Source organism: Acipenser ruthenus, chromosome 17 (genome assembly GCF_902713425.1).
Source record: "Acipenser ruthenus chromosome 17, fAciRut3.2 maternal haplotype, whole genome shotgun sequence".
Classification (NCBI taxonomy): Eukaryota; Metazoa; Chordata; class Actinopteri; order Acipenseriformes; family Acipenseridae; genus Acipenser; species Acipenser ruthenus.
In genome coordinates this window covers 19,765,909-19,785,468 of record NC_081205.1, presented here as the reverse complement: position 1 = coordinate 19,785,468, position 19,560 = coordinate 19,765,909, and the positions used below count along the sequence as shown (strand labels likewise).

Genomic DNA, 19,560 nt, shown 5'->3' with positions numbered 1-19,560 from the left:
TACCTACAGTGAAACATGGAGGAGGCTCGGTTATGTTTTGGGGCTGCTTTGCTGCGCCTGGCACAGGGTACCTTGAATCTGTGCAGGGCACAATGAAATCTCAAGACTATCAAGGCATTCTGGAGCGAAACGTACTGCCCAGTGTCAGAAAGCTCTGTCTCAGTCGCAGGTCATGGGTCCTCCAACAGGATAATGACCCAAAACACACAGCTAAAAGCACCCAAGAATGGATAAGAACAAAACATTGGACTATTCTGAAGTGGCCTTCTATGAGTCCTGATCTGAATCCTATTGAACATCTATGGAAAGAGCTGAAACTTGCAGTCTGGAGAAGGCACCCATCAAACCTGAGACAGGTGGAGCAGTTTGCTCAGGAAGAGTGGGCCAAACTACCTGTTAACAGGTGCAGAAGTCTCATTGAGAGCTACAGAAAATGTTTGATTGCAGTGATTGCCTCTAAAGGTTGTGCAACAAAATATTAGGTTAGCGGTCCCATCATTTTTGTCCATGCTATTTTCATTTGTTTTCTTATTTACAATATTATGTTGAATAAAAAATCAAAAGCAAAGTCTGATTTCTATTAAATATGGAATAAACAATGGTGGATGCCAATTACTTTTGTTAGTTTCAAGTTATTTCAGAGAAAATTGTGCATTCTTCGTTTTTTGTGGAGGGGTACCAACAAATTTGAGCACGTCTGTATCAAGAGGTAATACACTGTTGTATTACAGACCAAGTGGGATGTTATGGGACACGGGAAGCTACAGTATATAACTAGAGATTTTATTAAGAAACAACTCGACACCAACAGTGCATGTTTGTTGATTATTTATTAAAGAAATATGTTCAAATATATTTGACTACAGGACAATGCAATAAATTAAAATAATTGATTTTTGCTGAATGCAGAACAGATATATAAGAGATATATTTGTTAACTGTCAAATCTCAAATATCTTAAGACCTGGAACTTGCTACAGTGGTGAATGCACTATAATGGATATCACAATACACTAATAAAAACCATACATGGTTTCTTAAATACTTACTCAGGATTATACTGACTAGTTGTAAATATGTAGGTATTGGGAAACTAGTGGTTTTAATCTTGACTTTTAAATGATTTATTTTTTACGTTCCATTAATCCAGTGCAATATGGAATGGTAGAAAAAAAGATTTCTAACATTAAAATGCAGTTCTAAAAACAGGACAATATATGTTCTAAATACATTTATGCTTTTCAAACTGATCTTTAATAAAAATAAATAATTAAATAAAAATGATTGGATTAAAACCAGTGATTAATCTCATACAACTCATGTTAATTTATGTTTAAATATGACTGCCAGATTCTTAGAGTTTTTAGAAGGACGTGTACGTGTGTTTGTTCTGTATATGTGGTCTTATACTCAACTCAAAACGAGCTCCTATGATATCGAACCATGTATGGTTTATACTATAGGACAAATGGCAGAAACAAACGTACATATTTTGTGTGTGTCTGACTTTGTACTGTGTGTGTTTATTCTACTGTATGTCTCAGTCCATTTTTGTGTTTGTATGTTGTTTTCCTGACTGCCTTAGCGTGTGTGTTGGGGGAGAGGGTAGAAGAGGCCAATGTAAATGCAAGGCACTAGCTGTTACTGGCTGGTTGTCCATCTGTTCAGACTGGGAGGCGGGAATTCCTCTGCTTGTTGACAGCATTCAGGTACAAATTGACGTATGAGGTCAGAAGGTCATCCATTTTGTAACCCTACAAAGAATAAAAAAACATGTATATATTTAACACTGAACTTTGTAAGCTGTAAAGCCTTGCCAAATCACACACTTGCTACACAGATATGCTATTGGCAGTCCTCTTTCCTACCCAGAGGACACTGATACCATAAGAGACCGGGTCAACTGTACACATATTAACTAATGTAATAATAAAATAGTACATTTATCTGCAAATATTCAGCTTTGATGAAAAACTTCTATTTTAGGTCTGGTATTAGGAGACAAAAACGGAGCTCTAATAATGATAACTAATAATATAAGCATTTATCATTAAAATTGTCACACTTGAAAGCATGTCCTACATTTATTTATATTGCTCTAGATATACAAATAAGCAAACAAGAAAAAAACACACCACAATGAAATATGGACAGCAAGCAGGACCATGGTTAGCCACTCTATACATACACCTGCTTCAGTAAGTGTACCGTGCTCATGTGCTGGACAGTAATGTTCTGATTCTAAACCAACATCAGTGACCCGTTGGTAGGTAACTTTTCTCAGATCCCTGAGATACAATGATCCAGTGTGGGTTCTTTTTAAAAGTATTACTTATACAATATAGCAGTGACAGCCTTTGTTTACATTTGTGCAGAGTTGAGAATTGTAAATCTTGTAATTAACATATTTTCATCAATATATCTATTTTTTTGTAAAATTACACACCAGAAACCCAATGCATTGGCAGATATCATATGTAAAAAAGTGCTGCTAAATGGACATCTTACATGAATAATGCATGCCCAGGATCTGTTCCTGCTTACACATACTTGTGATTAAGTTGCTAAAAATGTAATGTAATTTACAGCCTTTTTGTGCTTGACTTGTTATGACAGTTCTAAATAAAAGTTTGTGTTATAGAATGCCTCTGTCTGGACCCATGTCCCCAGAGTGTGGGCTGCACAGTTGCCAGTGTCACAGTCACACTGGGCTTCAGCAGAGTTTTTTTTTCCTACATTGCTGGTTTGCATTTTTTTTTATTTGATTTGATTGGTTAGATCTTTGCAGAATTCTGGCTTGTACATCTATGCAGGCAACATTTTTTATCAACTTGCCCCCTTAGCGAGCTTAAACAAAAAAAAAAAAGAGCACTGCTTTCATGGATGTTATAACTGAAGGTAGACAGAAATGAAAATCAAACAACATGAATGATATGTGGATAAGCATTATGCACATTTGCAAACCCTAACAATTTTACTTTTAAGACTTGAACACAGGCCTTCAAAATGATTTCTTTATCACTGAACAAATGACAGAGGCCCATGGAATAAGCCTCAAATATTTAGAGCACTGTGTTACTGTGACAGTGTAGGTAACAGTATTAATAATAATAATAATAATAATAATAATAATAAAATAATAATAATAATAATAATAATAATAATAATAATAATAATGGCACTTGCTGAGATTGAATAATCTGTGTCATTTCAGACTGCATTTTGCACTTCACTAAGAAAGTGCATTCCTTTTATTTAGTCGTCGTCAATTATTTTACCCCGATTTTCACCCCAATTTAGCATGCCCAATTATTATCTGTATCCCCGGCTCACCACTCACAACCCCCGCGCCGACTCGGGAAACGGAGGATGGAACACGCGTCCTCCGAAACGTGCTCCTGCCAAGCCGTCATTTTTCGCACTGCAGATCCACAGCAATGCCACCAGACCTATAGTGCCGGAGGACAACACAGATCTGGCGGCTCCGCTGCAGAGCCACAGGCGCCCTATCGGCCACAGGGGTCGCTGATGCGCGGTGAGCCGTGGATTCCCCTGCCGACCTAAGCCCTCCCTACCCGGGCAGCGCTCAGCCAAATTGTGCGCCGCCCCCTAGGAACTCCTGGTCACGGTCAGCTGTGACATAGCCTGGATTCGAACCTGCGATCTCCAGACTATAGGGCACATCCTGCACTCCGCGCGGAGCGCCTTTACTGGATGCGCCACTCGGGAGCCCCCGCCATCTAGTATTTTAAAGAATGATGGCCAGTAGTTGATATTTCTTACCAGAGAAGTCTCACAGAGAATCTTATTCCCCTTGACAAGGCTGCCAATGGTCATGTGGAAGTAGGTACTGCCGCTGCACCAGTTGGCTATTCTGTTGAATGGGTAATTAGCCAGCACATCCTACAACGTGAACAAAAAACAAGCATATATTGGAATCCCTATTTGAAAGATTTGGTTTGTGGTTTCAGCACACAGGTGGTGATTTGTTCAGTATCGCTGCTATACTATTTTTACACAAGGTTACATACAAGTTGGTTGTGTCTTTTTTTTTGCAAAAGCTCCTTACCTTAGTTTTGGGATGGATGAGAGTTACTCCCTGCTTGCTTATCGCAATCATGACGATATCTGGGAATGTAGGCTCGGAAGTTTGCTGGAAAAGGAACAGATGAATCATTATAAACACTCTGCTATTAAGAATCTCTTTATATACTTCCATGTAAAACATATTAACATACAAAAGAGGAATGAGAAAAAAATAAAGCTAAAGAGTTTCACTGATGATGTTCTTTGAAAAACAATACCATAGCAGAATCTTAGCAACGGCATGATCATATCATTAAACCGTATGACATGAAATGATAATATTTTGTGCTTTGCCAAATGGGAATTGTAACTAGCGTCTACAATTCCCTTCATTGTTGTTAAAGGAATAATAAAATAAATGAATAGATCAAGATATTGTTTTTGATAATATAATAATGAATGAAGGCCTTCTGTGTCACTACCGCTTAGCATTTATTGCTATGTGAGAACCTTTATTGTTACAGGATCATGGACCGAGTAGAAGGCGTAGATCAGGAACTGATTTAACAGAGACTAATAGTTGAGGTAGAAATAGCTGGTGCTATTTGTGAATGTACTACTTTGTAACACTTTGCTGTCTGAGAATTATTTTAAAACTGCTTGGAGTTTTAAAAAGTCTTTATTAATGTTCACTGCCATGTTAATGGACCATGCACCATCTAAAACCGCATACTTTATAATTACTTCACTATCAGCTGACTTGCGATTAGTCCACTACCAGTTTCTGTGTGATTTTTCTATTTCTATTTGGTGCTACTGAGTAGGTTTACTGTGACCGATTTGGAATCCCATGTATAAAGTGGGGTGGTCAGATCCCCTGTTGTATCAGCTATTCATCTTCTTCTGGTCAACCCTACCTTCACTTCGAAGAAAGCGCATCCAAATGTGGGCCATCGGTGAATGATCTTTAGGAATGACAGTTTAGCTTCATCCACTGTCTTGCCAGCATACTTGTTGTAGGAAGCAATGATATTCTAAAACAGATTAAAACAATGGCAACAAAACTCTTAGATTCAGAATTGGCTTGAATTGCCAGTAATGGGACAAATATCATCCCTTTTGAGGTTCTTCTAGAAATACTATACTCCCCATCTCTTTCAATTCTAGTAGTTCAGATACAGAGCTGGGTTACGTCAAAACAAAACAATAAAAACGGAATTCCTAATAGACAAAATAACCCCTGTCATTTGGGGTGTGAGGACCACAAAGTGAAATTGTCACCCAAAGTGAAAAATGAAAAGACTCATAGCAAAAATGACAGGGTCGACTGTATATATTGATTTACTATAAATCGTGTTTACATTTTAAAAAATTATAGTTAATGATGCAAACCTGTCTATCATTTTTGTCAGTTGGTAGTCTACCTCTGAAATGTTTTGATTGGCTTAGAGTGACTTTGTGATTTATAATAATAAAAAATAACCACTTGATTGTGTTTATCGAGGACCATCTGTAAATTTAGAGAGCATTCGAAACTCTATCCGCAGTACATACCATAATAAATTTGAAAAAGGATACAATAACCCTGAGGCCATGGTCTCTCCCTACCTTCTTCCATTCTTCTGTAGACATCAGTTTGAGATGGTCTACAGGAACCAGGTCCTTCAGAATCTTGGGGATCGTCACAAAATAGGACTTGTCACTGTTGAACTTGATTTTAAAGACGAGTCCTGCCAGGGTGATGACATCTTCCTTGGCACACTTGTGGTATCCGCGCAGGTATTTGGGCAGCTCCTGTGGAGACACAGAGAAAGGGTCTGAGGGACACCTCTAATGGAGAACTGTTCTTAAAGGGCTAGTATCATAATGTAACCCCTGTTTTCTCTTTGAAACAGGATATCAATCAACATCTCTGACCATAAGACCACACTGTCTCCCTTAAAACTCTCTGTCTCCCATTACTGTACTACTGTTACCTGTGGGTAATGGAAGATGATGTCTGCTTGTAAGTCTCTTCCTGGTAACACATTGAACCAGAGCTTCCTCATGAAAAACACCACATAGTTCACAGTCCCAGGCGTGTCTGCAAGGCAAGCACAAGGTGTATTAATGGGGGGCATTTGGTGAAAATATGGTATCCTTCTCTCTCCTCATAATAACTCCCTATTGTTTGAAGGGCATGGAGGATCTTTACCAATGGGACATGAGGTGGGGTTTAACATTTGGGACTGGTTAAAAAAACCAATGGTAAACTACAAATAGCAGTCATGACTTACTATCTTTAACTCTTTTAGCTTTCTTGGTCCAGTCTGTAATCTGTCTCAGGCTGTCAAAGAAGAAATCCCCGTCATTCAAACTTAGCACCTGCGGACCAGTTAGAAAAAAGGGAGAATTAGGACCTGCACATGGAGTAAATACAATGCAGGAGCACACTACAGTCTCGGTACTGTAAAGAGGAGTGGAATATGTTTTATCCTCTGTCATGTAACACAAAGTGTGGCGCACCTTGTCTGGTGTTTTCAGGAAGAGGCTGAAACCCTCTGCTGATATGAGTTTGAGGTGCATAGCAATGCTCTGGCAGAGATCACGAATCCTGGTGCTTGATCCCACCTCGAAGATCTGAAAAAGAATGTAGAAAGATTCTATACATTAGAGAGAATTGTATTTTACACAGACATATTAGTACAGGATTATAGAAAAATATGGCAGCCATTTAAGGTCAGAGGTCAATGTCAGGATGAACATCCAATATATTAGGTTTTTTCACAATGTGTCACAAAGGGTTGTTTTTTCTTATACAATATCCACAAATAAACGTGACCTGGAGTGTCGTCGAATACAGTTGTGTGCTGAGTACGAGCCCCAAGCCGTAAAACATACATTTTACAAATGAGAGAAGGCCATTTGTCCCTTCAATGCTTGTCTGGTTGCTAATAAAGGTGTTTCAGAAACCAAAAAGTCACATGACCACAATGTGGCACTCATATCAGGTCACAGGAGTTTCCATAACATTGCAATTACAATCTCTGTATATACAGTAAGGGACTATAGAACTCTAACCACCAACCAAAGCCCTGAACAGTCCCCTCAGCACCCCACTCCCTTTGCCCATGGGGTCCTGGCTGCATCCTGGGTAGTGCACTGGTGATGAGGTTACTGTACCTCCTCTGTGTCGTTGGGGAAGTGCACTTTGTGGAATATCTGGGTGCTCATCTGCTGGATGGCATCTACCTCCACCTGGTGGGGGGGCAGCTTCCTAGCCCCCATCCTGCAAGACAAACCCCTGTGTGAAATCTGCAAACTGAAATGTTTCAATTTCAAAGCGATTCTGTTCATCTCCTGAACTTTATGGTTGAACAAAAACCCATGTAGATGATTTATGTGGTGTCTGCCTTCAAATCAGTCCCTTTGAGGTTTTATAAATGTTTCTTCCTATGATTGCAACCTTTGATTTTTTGTGTTATTTTTAATTCTTTCAATATACATTGAGCTATGAGCCTATAATCAAATATGTTTTTACATTTTTAAGGCCCATTTTGATTCATTCGGACCCCGCTGTCTCCGGATCCTCTTACCTGAGGGCCACCTGCAGGCGCTGGAGGCAGTCAGCAGCCAGGGGCTCCCGGCGTCGGGACTCCAGGAAGCGCTGGGTGTGTTTCATCAGGACCGGGCTCGGGGTAAACAAACCGCAGCACATCCACATTAGCTGCCAGCCGTTCTCCAGGCTGTACCTAGAGAACATGACCAGGGAACAGTTACAAACAGTCTTCTCTGAGCAGGGCAGAGTAGCGTCTGTCCAAGAATGTGCCAAGTTACTTGGCTACCTCCTTTTTATTAAACAGTAGGCATGCTATAAGAGGTATAACGTTTGTGTGAACAGAAAAACGCACAAATATTAATGAAGAATGGTAGCTATTTAGACTTGTAGGGATAGCTGTAAATGCATGTACTGGGGCCCAGTTACAAAAAAACTGTTCATTTTTTGCCCATTTTATCTAACTCAGACTCCTTGCTCAAACAGATAATTGTCTTAATTGAGCCAGGAAAAGTGAAGTTCAAGATTCTGAAACTAATAAATGAGTTATTGTAGAGTATTTTTTCTGTTAAGTTACACGGTGCTGAAAGAATAAAACCACGATATTTGGGGAACAAAATTCGCATATTGTTTGAATATGTTTTTTTTAATTCGCACCGAGTTTTGCTTGAAATTGCAATGTCATGTATTAGCATTTTAAAGTGTTGCCCTCATACAAACCTGTTGCTGTTGTCAGTCATCTGTTTTAGGATTTGGCAGTAGACCTCGTCTCTCAGGTCCTCTAACTGTGTGGCTGGTCCAAATATTTGATCAGTGAGCTCTAGGGGATATCGGGCATGCTTGGTGGGGTAATCGCCCATATACTTCAAAATAGGTAAAGAAAAGGCTAAGAAAAAGCACATGGATGCAAATGTAACCTTCACATATACCCCCACCCCAGGAGTTGTAACACTGTGGTATGATACTATTGGTATGTGTAATATTCCTAAAAATGATTGCACAGAAAAATACACTTTGTAAACAAACCTCTTTACTTTGCATCCACACGTAGGAACAGCATAGTAGAGAGCTTGGGCTGTGTGTATTTACTTAAATATGTTCTTCATAGTAATATTTCTTTCTTCATCTCTTTCTGTTCAAATTCAATAATATTATCTATTGTAAGGCTTACAGAAAACTCTTTTGAGTATTATTTTATGGTTCCATAATAATGTCAGCTTAACACTATAATGGCTTGACATCTCAAATGTAAAGGCAAGGGCTGGATATGAAACGTGAACCATACAGTTCAAAGATGAATGTTTTACCATTCAACTAAAGAGCAAGTTCAGTAGTCGAGAGCGAAGTACGTGTCTTATGCGGATGTCAGTATTATTAACTCATTAGCTGCTAGGAGTAGTGTCATTACAGACTTACTGGATTCATTTTTATTTTGAAAGATCCATTATTTTAGAAATATTGCATGTGACACACTATATTAAATAACAATCTACAGTTAACTATAGTACAGTTACTAAAAATGAGTGGGTCGTGTAATGGCTGTTACAATTACTTGGGAGCCATGCAAGATTTTTTTCTCATCTCCTAAGTACATTTTCTTACATTTTCTGAATTATTTTGTACCAGTGTAGATGATACACTGAGGTCCTTCTCTTACAAAAACATGAAAAATTGGTTGCATTGAGTAATTTGTTATGAAAGGATATCTATATACGTGAGGCAGGCCTGGTGGCACAGTTCTGTTTCCCCAGCTAGTCTCTGCAGCAGGGGCTGTTTGATAGGCTCCCGGGAGCATGCCCACAGCTTCTCCTTCCCACTCATCTTTGAGAATGCAGCCCCGCTAACCGTATCCTTCTGGGAGGACCTGCATGGGTACACATGAACGAGGACAAGGGTGAGGGAGAGAGGATGGAAATGGAGAAAAGTCAGTAGTTTCCATGACAGCAGTGGTGATTTAGTGACTGAAGACTACCAAATCCCAGATGTACTTAATCAATACTTTGTACAAGTATTTACAAAGGGGGATTTATGTAATATACCAAGGTTAACAGGATATACACAATTACCAGTGTTTGTTATAGAAGAGAATGAAGTACTAAGGGAGCTAGCAGCACTTAAAATAAACAAATCCTCAGGGCCCAACGGAATCTGAATATATTATATTATATTATATTATATATATTCAATACATTTATAAATAATGGAGCCATCCCACTGAACTGGAAAATTGGCAATGTTGTTCCTATTTTTAAAAAAGGAGATAAATTTAACCCTGAGAACTACAGACCTATAGATTTAACATCAATCATATGTAAAATTATGGAAACTATAATAAGGACCAAAATGGAGGAATATTTATATTGTAACAACATTATAGGAGATAGCCAGCATGGCTTTAGGAAGGGTAGATCTTGTTTAACTAATTTACTAGATTTCTTTCAGGAGGTGACTACTAGAGTGTACAAGGATAGTGCTTATGACATCATCTACTTAGATTTTCAAAAAGCATTTGACAAAGTGCCGCACAAAAGATTATATATAAAGATTAAATCAGTAGATATAAATGGTAAAGTAGCAGCATGGATTCATAACTTACAAGATAGAAAGCAGAGAGTTAAAATTAGAGGCCAGGCATCAAACTGGAGTAACGTAACAAGTGGGGTACCACAGGGATCAGTATTAGGACCATTGTTATTCTTCATCTATATACAAATGACTTGGACCAAGACATAAATCAGTAAACTGTGCAAATTTGCAGATGACACAAAACTGGGAGGGGTAGCCAACTCCCAATCAACAATTTCAATAATACAAATAGATTTAGACAAGATTCAAGTGTGGGCTGACACATGGCAGATTAAATTTAATGTGAATTAATGTAAAGTTTTGCACATAGGGAACAAAAACGTTAGAGGCAAGTACAACATGAACAGTAACGAAATAGAGGAGGCTATGTATGAAAAGAACTTGGGGGTTATAGTGGATGAATCTCTGAAGCCAACTGGACAGTGCAGAGAAGCTATAAAAAATGCAAATAGAATATTAGGTTATATAGTCAAGACAGTTGAATTAAAATCAAGAGAAGTTATAATAAAATTATACAATGCACTAGTACGACCACACCTAGAATGCTGTGTACAGTTCTGGTCCCCATATCATAAGAAAGATATTGAGACATTGGAGAGAGTACAGAGGACAGCAACACGATTAATTCCATGATTGAAAGGTATGTCATATGAAAGACTGAAAGAGCTGAATCTGTATAGCCTAGAAAGAAGGAAAGCCAGAGGCAACTTAATAGAGGTGTTTAAAATTGTCAAGGGGTTTAACAAAGTAACTGCTGAGAATTATTTTTCACAGGTCAGAGAGAGAGAGAGCAGAACCAGTGGTCACAAGTAGAAGCTGAAGAAAGAGCTTTTTCACGGAAAGGGTGGTGAACCATTGGAACAGGCTACCGGACAGAGTTGTTGAAGCAGAGACTATCAGATCCTTCAAGAATAGACTGGATGCTGTCATGAACATTACCTTATAACCCTTTTTGTGACCATAATAAGACCTTTAGCTAGTTTCCTGGAGGAAGGGTGGTCCGCTTAGCCATGGATTCCCAGAGGTTTGATTTCCCCTAACATTAAATGGTTAGGGTTTTTTGTTTTTCCTCTCCTGAGTGTTAACAGACCACGCTTTCATTAAGCTAACGAGCATAGGTGGGCCGAATGGCCTTTTCTCGTTCTAGAATTTCTTATGTTCTAACACTTTGTCAAGTTGGGTCTTAAAGGATCCAAGGAATTCAGCCTCAACAACAATGTGCATGATATGTACCACAGTGTGACATTAACCAAAGTGATATTATCAGGTGCTTGACCCATTCACTCCCTTTATATCCAGCTCGGGACATTTCAATGTGGTGATAATAAGTGGAGGGTGACATCAAATGGGCTTGACTGTTAAATGGTAAAACATTTGTTTGATGAGATGGAGGTATCCAGTATAGGCGAGTACCTGAAATGCTCATAGGAGTACTCTTTGAGAGAGTAGGGTGCGATTCGGGGTTCGGCCGCTGCAGTTTCCTTCTGGAGGTTCTGTGCGATTGATTTTCTTTGCTCTGGAGAGAGTGTAATCAGATTCTGCAACACAAAGACACAGAAACCATCACCACAGGCTGTCCACTATCTGGGGCAGGCACTTAACAGTGTAGAGAAAACATCTTGGATAAATGGGTCTGGAAATAAATCATTACCAGCACTTCTTCGGAGGGCTTTTCCAGGGTAGGGAGGATAAAGACGCTGTCAGTGGCGATGGCGCCAATCTGGTTTGTGCGGTCATTCTGACCTTTGACCCAGCCGCGGTCTGTAGCAAAGTCTTTATCCTTCAACAGCACAATGAGGTCCCCTTTCTTACAGCTGAGGAAGGTGGCGTCATCTAGTGAGACACAGCCATCAAATTACAACACAAAAGCAAGCACACACACTGCCCGCCCATCAACACACTAATACACAGACTGCTAACAACAGACTCAGGTGTTGCTGTTTCAACAGATACGGTCAGCAGCTGACTTAAACCAAAGAGCAGGACGGGTATATAATCAATAATTACACTGGAATTTTGGCATGCAGATTAATGGCATCGTATCTCACATCTGGTTTCATTCAGATGACATTGTGCCTTAGAAATCATCATGTACTGTTTGGTTGATTTACAGTAATCTTTTTTCAACAGTTAAGCTGACAGATTCCCAAGCAGTAACAGTGTACCTAATGCTTCTCAGAGCTGCCTCTGCCTAATCAAGCCAAAGTTAGTTTTGCCTTCATTATAAAATAATGTACTGCAAGCTGATTGTTCTTCTGTTGAGATTTTGTTTGCCAGGGTACAACCATGACCAAAAATACATCTCTTCTCCAATGAAGAGGGTCAGGGAGCTCTTCATTTCCCTTTAGATATTAATCTATTTGAAGCAGTACTAGATAAAACATGACCAAATGAAGAGGCTAAAACTCCATATTATGAAGATAGATAGATAGATAGATAAATAGATAGATAGAGAGAGAGAGAGAGAGATAGATAGATAGATAGATAGATAGATAGATAGATATAGATAGGTGCTGTTTTGTTCTGTACCCTGTTTGCCGATGTCCTGCAGTGCCACTGCATATTGCGACCTCTCTTTCAGTCCCTTCAGGAAATTGAGTATCAGATCAGTAATGTCCACGGTGTTGGCGGAAGTGAGGACGTAGTCTTCCCCTCTCAACGTGCTCAGAGAGACACTCTGCCCATATGCCTTGGCAGCACTGCGAAACAAAGCACAACATACCAACTGAATATTCATTCTGCTACTGCTCGGGTGTAAAAATCAAAGTACAACACACCAACTGAATATTCATTCTGCTACTGCTCGGGTGTAAAAATCAAAGCACAACACGCCAACTGAATATTCATTCTGCTACTGCATAGGTCTCCTAACAATCTCACCACGCTCTGGCATCTCAGATACTGGTGCTCTGGTGCTGTATCCCTGAGGACTAGACTACATTAGAACCTGCTCCTGTCAACCTGCACACTAATAATCAACACTAAAACACTTGGCTGTATTCATAAGGGTTTTTACCAGGTTTAACTTTAGATGAGGCCCTGTTTAGCTACATTCTTGCGATTACAAGTGGCTATGCTTGCAGTTAAGTGTAATTGATTGTAACTGCACACTGATGGATTAGCCAATGGTGGTCCATGGAAAGGTTACATAATTACAGTAAGGAAGCGGCAGCATAGTTTACAGATCCCATTGCAAACACAAAACCTTAAAAACATCTACAGAAGCAGGACGAAATTGCGTACATGGCGTTAAAAAAAAGGTCTAAACTCTCCGTCATAGTTTTGGAGTATCTAAAATGTACTCTTTACTAGGGAGTTTTTGTGTATTGCGCTCATGTGCACTCAGCACAGCAGCTTCTAAAGTAAGGGATAACACACGACAGGACGTGCTTCGTGTTGCATTAACATACGACTGTAGGGTTGGAGGCACGAAGCGAAGCCCTGGAGTGTGTTATCCCGCTTGTAAAACGGATACAATAAATAGAGAGGTACCTGCTTGTGCTGATCCCTGTCACCTCTGGGTAGGAGAGATCCAAGAGTCTCTTCTCCTTTTCATCGATGAAGGATATTCCTTTCCAGTTAATCACAATGATGAATTTGTTTTTGGGTAAAGGGGGACCTGTGATTTATTCAGAGAAAATAAAGAGGTTGTTTTCCAATGGGACTATGCTGAGGTGCTGTGTACATGCCAACTTAAGTGCTTGTTTCAATAATGTAAACAGTGCTGAGTTTTAATATCACATACTGTTTTCCCACACTAGCTACCCTCCATTCCATCCATTTTTCAAGCAACTGTGTAATGAGAATGGGCATGCATTATCTCCATGTTGGTCAATGACACTTGCTCATGAATTCACCATTTAAATAATTGAACCTGTTCAAATTGCATTTCTTTTTCATGCCAGCACTGTAAATTAATCAAAATGTGCAATAATTTATAAGATGTTAATCTCCCCAGTGGACAACAGCCATTATGTACAGTAAAACCTGTCTAATCCAGCCCCTCCACAAACCAGCATTCTGCATAACTTGGCAGAATTTGTGTGTCCTAACCAAATCCCTGTTGAAATGCATGGTGTGGTACGCTCTACGGTTCTGGAATCTGACATGATTTGCAAGTCTTATATGCCTAAAATCAATGGAAATTTGGCTGTGCACCAAGTCATGTGATTCATTTATAATTATACACATGCCCTGCTGGTACAGTAAAATCCTTATTTACTTAATGGAGAAAATAAAATGAATGCACTCCATGAATTAGAGGATATACATGGACTGTTTGCCATATATAGTATGCCTTAGATTTTATTAATAACATTTTTATAATTTCATAAATTTTCCTGTCTCAAGCGATGTCAGATTAGACAGGTTTTACTGTACAGGTAAAATTATTAATTTCAGTGACAATAATTTTATAAATATTAGAAATACTGGTCTCATTCAGCTCCCTTGATCTTGCAAGGTAAATAGACTGGCCTAAACTTCTGCATTTGTGGGATTCAACCTGAACAAAAACATCCTGTCATGCATACTGTAGCATGCACTAAAATAGTCAGTGGCTATGACACTCTTAACTGCCTCTGACTCCATAATATCTAAGTCATTATAAAGGTTAGTTTCAGAAAAGGTTTTAAGACTTACCTGCAAATTTGGAAACTTCAAAGAACCTGGAGAATAGCAGATGCCAAGTATTGCGAGCAAAATCCACTAACTCGCATTTAACAATGCCAGGATCAATCTTTGCTTGAATAAAGGGACCCTTCAAGGAAAATAAACAGCTTTGTGTAAATATGTCTGTCCATCAAGCTGGTGTGCAGAGTGTGACGCTGAACTTCATGCATGTGAAAAGTGAAGAACTGATGCCTTCAACCTGCCAGCCTGCGTATCTGTCCCCATGGCATGTAAAGCATAGGGAGAGTGCCTAAAGGCTGGTTTATACTTCAGCATTGCAATTACCAGAGATGTGAAATGACCAATTAGAGTTGAGAAAAATGAAACCCTGGGACCTGTCCCTTTTGAATGGACAATGGCATGACTAGAGAGACTGGAAATCGCTCTCAGTTGCACGATTAAAGTATGAACCAGCCTTTAAAGTGACGGTGGGCAAGCAAGACTGAACTCAACACTATCAGTCTGTTGGAGGAATAGCACAGGGATTGATTAAGCGCCAGTGAAAGAATAGCAGGTAAAGATCATGGTTGTTTAAAAACGCGGAGGTCCCTACTCACCTTGCTGTGTGCAGCGCTAACCATCTGTATCCATTTGGACTCGGATTTGGCTTCCAATTGTGTGTTAGTGATGCAATCCTGGACCACCCTCCTGGAGTTCTCCTCCAAGTTGTTAGTCTTATACTGGATGTAATAGTGCTTTGCAGCCAGCTGGACCACATCATCATCCTAATGGCAACAGACAGAACAGAAAGAGGCATGCTTTAAGGCTGTCAGTTTAATTTACTGTCTCCTATACATAAGAACCTTCCAACCTTTAATGTATATTCAATTCCTAGTAGCTGATTGACCTCAAAACTTTGTCAAGTTGGGTCTGAAAGATCCCAATGATTCAACATCAAAAAACATAGCTAGGTAACCCCATTCCATACAATCAATGAGACTATTATAACACTGAGGTCTTTCTCTTGGTGTGCCTGTTCTAGTTTTATAAGACCCATTTGGTATTTGGATTCTACGCTTTTGTAACCTATGGGTAACACATTTAATTTGCCACGTTTCTGTCCAGTTTTGTGTGCGGTCTAACTCCTTTTGGAGTTGGTGTCTGAAAATGTGTCGGCCACTCCCACAAGCTTTTCATCATCTACAAATTTTACAAGCTTGCAGATTTTACAAGAAGCTTTGGTATCCCGCTGCCCTACATATCATTTGTGCATTATTCTATTCCTTGCACTTAGTGTACCATAGCTTTTCCTGTTGCAGGCTGTTTTATTATACTAGCCCCCAGCTTGTTTGACTCTGGCCCCACTTCCAAGCTTGGTGTCAGGCTGCCTGGATTGAGAGGTTACCTTTTCACAGGTGTACTCTCCGAACTTGAGGCCCCGAATGATCTGCCTGTAGATGAGGTCAGTGCTGACCATGTCCAGTCTGCAGTCGTGCCAAGGCACAAAGATCTCCTTGCGGAAGTAGAGACGCCAAGGGGCGTGCTGCTCCTGCCCCCCCTGTCCCTTTACCACCTGCTCACACTGTGAAATGGCATCTAGAATATGGTCTTTGCCACCGCCTAGCGACCACACCTGGAACAAACACACACTGTAAATCACACCTTCTCATCTATTGGCAGCATTTACAAGTACATATTAACGCTGCTTTTGAAGTATGAAAGAAGCCCTTTCAGTGACTTCTATTGCAGGTTTTTTTTTAAATAGCTGTAGATTCAAATAAAGTGAAATGATAAAAATAGACATTTCATACTACTCATAAAATGTTAAGTCTCCAAAATCTGTTCATATGACTAAATCCAATATACTAACCTTAAAACCAGTCGCTAATTAAACTCAGACATATTTTTTAAGTGGTTTATCAAGTTACAGAAATATCGACAACACTAGTCTTGCTGCATGTTTTTTTACATGTTTCTGGTACAGTAAAATTGCACAGTGTTACAGTAGGCCCCCTAGCAGAAATAATAGTAGTAGTAAACTCTTGCTGAATGCATTCCAGTGAAGTACAGTTTACATTATAAGCAGTATCTTTCACTAGGATGTGTTACCTTTTCATAGAGTGCTATGTAGATTGAGAATCCAAAGATATCATGCAAATTGATTTTCTTGGCCAGGGACTGGCAGACCTCTGCTGCAGTGGACGCAGAGTCCAGGGGCACACTGAGGTTCCGGCCATCCATCAGAGTCACAGACACTGTCATTGGTTTCTTTGTCTTGGTCGCCTGCAGACAAACAATCAGAATTAAGTGTTCATGAGCACCCTCATTAAAGCCAAGTATGGTAAATTGGCTACCATGGCCAAATGTGGTAATGCTGATAAAAGTGTAAAGTGAACAAAAGAACCATAGTACTATACTGTAGTATTGAAATAAAGGGAACCCCATTAAAGGCATGAGAGAACAGTTTAATCTTTATTGTCCATACTGTCCTGCCAAACCTCAAAATACCAGGGGAAAGTGCATCACATCTGAGGTGCGCAACTGCAGGAACAAAACATCTTTATGAAGACATTCTTCAGCTGGAAATATTGAGTGTGCAGTTGTTTTACTGTGGTCTCATAGTTTTAAAAGCAAAAACTAGAATGACAGTGTAGGCTGGGTCTTTATGGAGAACTGACTTTTCTGCAGATTTCCATCCCAGCTTGACCCCTCCCTTACCTGTAGCTCCAGCCAGCTCGGCGGCTCGCAGCGAACCCCGTTAGCTGTGGTTCGGCGCAGCCTCTCCACGCAATAGGGGGCGTACCCCACCGGCCCAATCCTGATGAAGTTATTGAGGAACTGCAGCAGAAAGAAAGACACACACATGATGACAACATGACCGGCTATCCTGCAAGTGGGGTGTTTCATTTTAACATCAGACATTCTTTTGATATTCGTATATCCTAACCACTCTGTGTCAATAGGCTGGGCGGGTTTGGTGTCCTAAAATATTGTGTTCTGAGGGCTTACGCTGCAGGCATTCCCATCTCAAATACATATTTCATAGGCTCATATTGCTAGAGGTGACTACACTCTCGTGAAGGACAACTTTAGCTATGCCAAGTGTGTTCTTTTTCTATGGACTACTGCATATTCCATATTCATTCTGCAGTTAGATAGCAAGGGGACTAAGCTTACTCTGTATTACTTTTGTTATATAAGAACTACAGGGATATTCTACTGGCTTCAACTGCATCTTTTTCATCGTGACAGGGTGCGGTGTCCCCTGTCACAATACAATGTACGACTTTGTTGTGGTTGGGTAGGGATAACCTTGAGTGAATTCAGTCACACTAATTCTATTTAAAAAGGCTGCAGTGAGGCAGCTGAGGAAAAAGGGTTGTGGATATTGCAGAAAGGTCAGGGTACCTTGCTAAAACGCTCCGTGGGTGGGAAGATGCCGAGACAGATGGACAGCAGGATCCATCCCCGGTAATAACTGTTCCGACTCCCATTCTCTGAGAGCTGCTTACAGATCTGGCTGTAGATCTCATCCCTGAAACACAGAAAGCCTCCAGTCTAACTAGCGCATACAATACAGGCTTGGGAATGGAGAGACTGAGCAGGTTCTAATGCGAGCTTAAAGGTTTCATTTTAAAACAGAGATCTGGTACTAGACCAATTTCTCAGTTTGCTTGCCCTGCCTTTCATGGAAGACTGTCAGGGGAGTGTTTTCTGGGTCAAAGCAAGCAAAATTACCCAGTCTAAGTATGGCTTGCAAACAGATTTCTTTAACTTAGTGCTGTACAAAATATCAGGTTTTAAAATGAAAATACATGTGTTTCTTTCAAAACTGCTGCTGAATGAATGTGCATGTATGGACCTGTTTGTTAGTTACAATTACTTTGATTAGATATGCTTGTTACCTACACTATGCCTAATTAAGGTCAAAATACAACCTGGGATAGATCACATTGCGAATGGGAGTCTTATTCCCTGTGCTGCACCTGCAGTACAGGCACCTGCAGTATATACACACACAGACATTACAAGTATAATTTTGCATTGAGAAAGTGCACAAAAGCTTTGTGAATCTGGCACTGCAGTCCACCATTACAGCTGAAAGTATTTTACCAGTTCTATTCCCATCAAAAAACATTTCAACTTCACTGCACTGGGTTTAGAACCTGCATTAGTTTGCATATCTTAAATTGAAATTAATTCACTTTCAAGGAGGGACTGTATACATTTGCATTCAAACTAGTGATCAAGACAAGGCAACGTGCAGGCTTTGCATATTGTCCTTGATTATTTACATTTAAACACAGGGAAGACACTGAGGATCCCATCTTACATATACCAAATCCCCATTGATTGCAAAGGGTGTGTATCAAAAGTGGTCTTATTCTCCAACATACAATTATGAAAACGAAAAGCAAGAAGAATTACCAAAAAAAAAAAAGCTGAGGAAAATTTTTTTGCTTCTAGGTCCTGGATTATATCACACTGGTGCTTAGATTGCATCTGCACCTCAAAGACATTTCTACAAAGTTTTATAACGCAAACATCAAGGAAATCCCTACCAGGGAGATAATAGAGTTTCTATATTCATGCAGGTTAGTCTACTATATTATCTACCTGATATCTGGCCTCAGGATGGCATTCCCAACAATGAAATGCAGCTTCTCCAGGGCTGACATTGGCTTGTCTAAGAGGGGGCCCTCTCCAATAAACACATCTTCTTCCTTTGACCGTACAGGCACCTGCAGTAAAGCAATGAGATAATAGTGGTGTCTGTTTTAATGATCAAAGCAGCTGCTATA

The 19,560-nt window shown here is 39.9% G+C and overlaps 1 protein-coding gene across 1 annotated transcript in view; it reads right to left on the bottom strand.

Annotated features, from left to right (window-relative positions):
• Window positions 1-815: 815 nt before the first annotated feature.
• Window positions 816-19,560, bottom strand: part of LOC117423655 (unconventional myosin-VIIa) — a 40,899-nt gene continuing 22,154 nt past the window's right edge. Inside the window, exons 26-48 of the mRNA XM_058990063.1 lie at window positions 19,376-19,500; window positions 18,167-18,293; window positions 17,477-17,596; window positions 16,868-17,041; window positions 16,164-16,391; window positions 15,376-15,543; window positions 14,789-14,906; window positions 13,640-13,766; window positions 12,677-12,846; window positions 11,799-11,980; window positions 11,561-11,685; window positions 9,268-9,425; window positions 8,282-8,435; window positions 7,602-7,757; window positions 7,189-7,294; window positions 6,532-6,645; window positions 6,303-6,390; window positions 6,003-6,109; window positions 5,635-5,820; window positions 4,944-5,060; window positions 4,070-4,153; window positions 3,784-3,903; window positions 816-1,754 (exon numbers count right to left, since the gene is read on the bottom strand). Coding sequence (XP_058846046.1) covers window positions 1,665-1,754; window positions 3,784-3,903; window positions 4,070-4,153; window positions 4,944-5,060; window positions 5,635-5,820; window positions 6,003-6,109; window positions 6,303-6,390; window positions 6,532-6,645; window positions 7,189-7,294; window positions 7,602-7,757; window positions 8,282-8,435; window positions 9,268-9,425; window positions 11,561-11,685; window positions 11,799-11,980; window positions 12,677-12,846; window positions 13,640-13,766; window positions 14,789-14,906; window positions 15,376-15,543; window positions 16,164-16,391; window positions 16,868-17,041; window positions 17,477-17,596; window positions 18,167-18,293; window positions 19,376-19,500 — 3,144 coding nt within the window. The 3' untranslated portion in view covers window positions 816-1,664. The remainder of the gene's footprint in view (window positions 1,755-3,783; window positions 3,904-4,069; window positions 4,154-4,943; window positions 5,061-5,634; window positions 5,821-6,002; window positions 6,110-6,302; window positions 6,391-6,531; window positions 6,646-7,188; window positions 7,295-7,601; window positions 7,758-8,281; window positions 8,436-9,267; window positions 9,426-11,560; window positions 11,686-11,798; window positions 11,981-12,676; window positions 12,847-13,639; window positions 13,767-14,788; window positions 14,907-15,375; window positions 15,544-16,163; window positions 16,392-16,867; window positions 17,042-17,476; window positions 17,597-18,166; window positions 18,294-19,375; window positions 19,501-19,560) is intronic.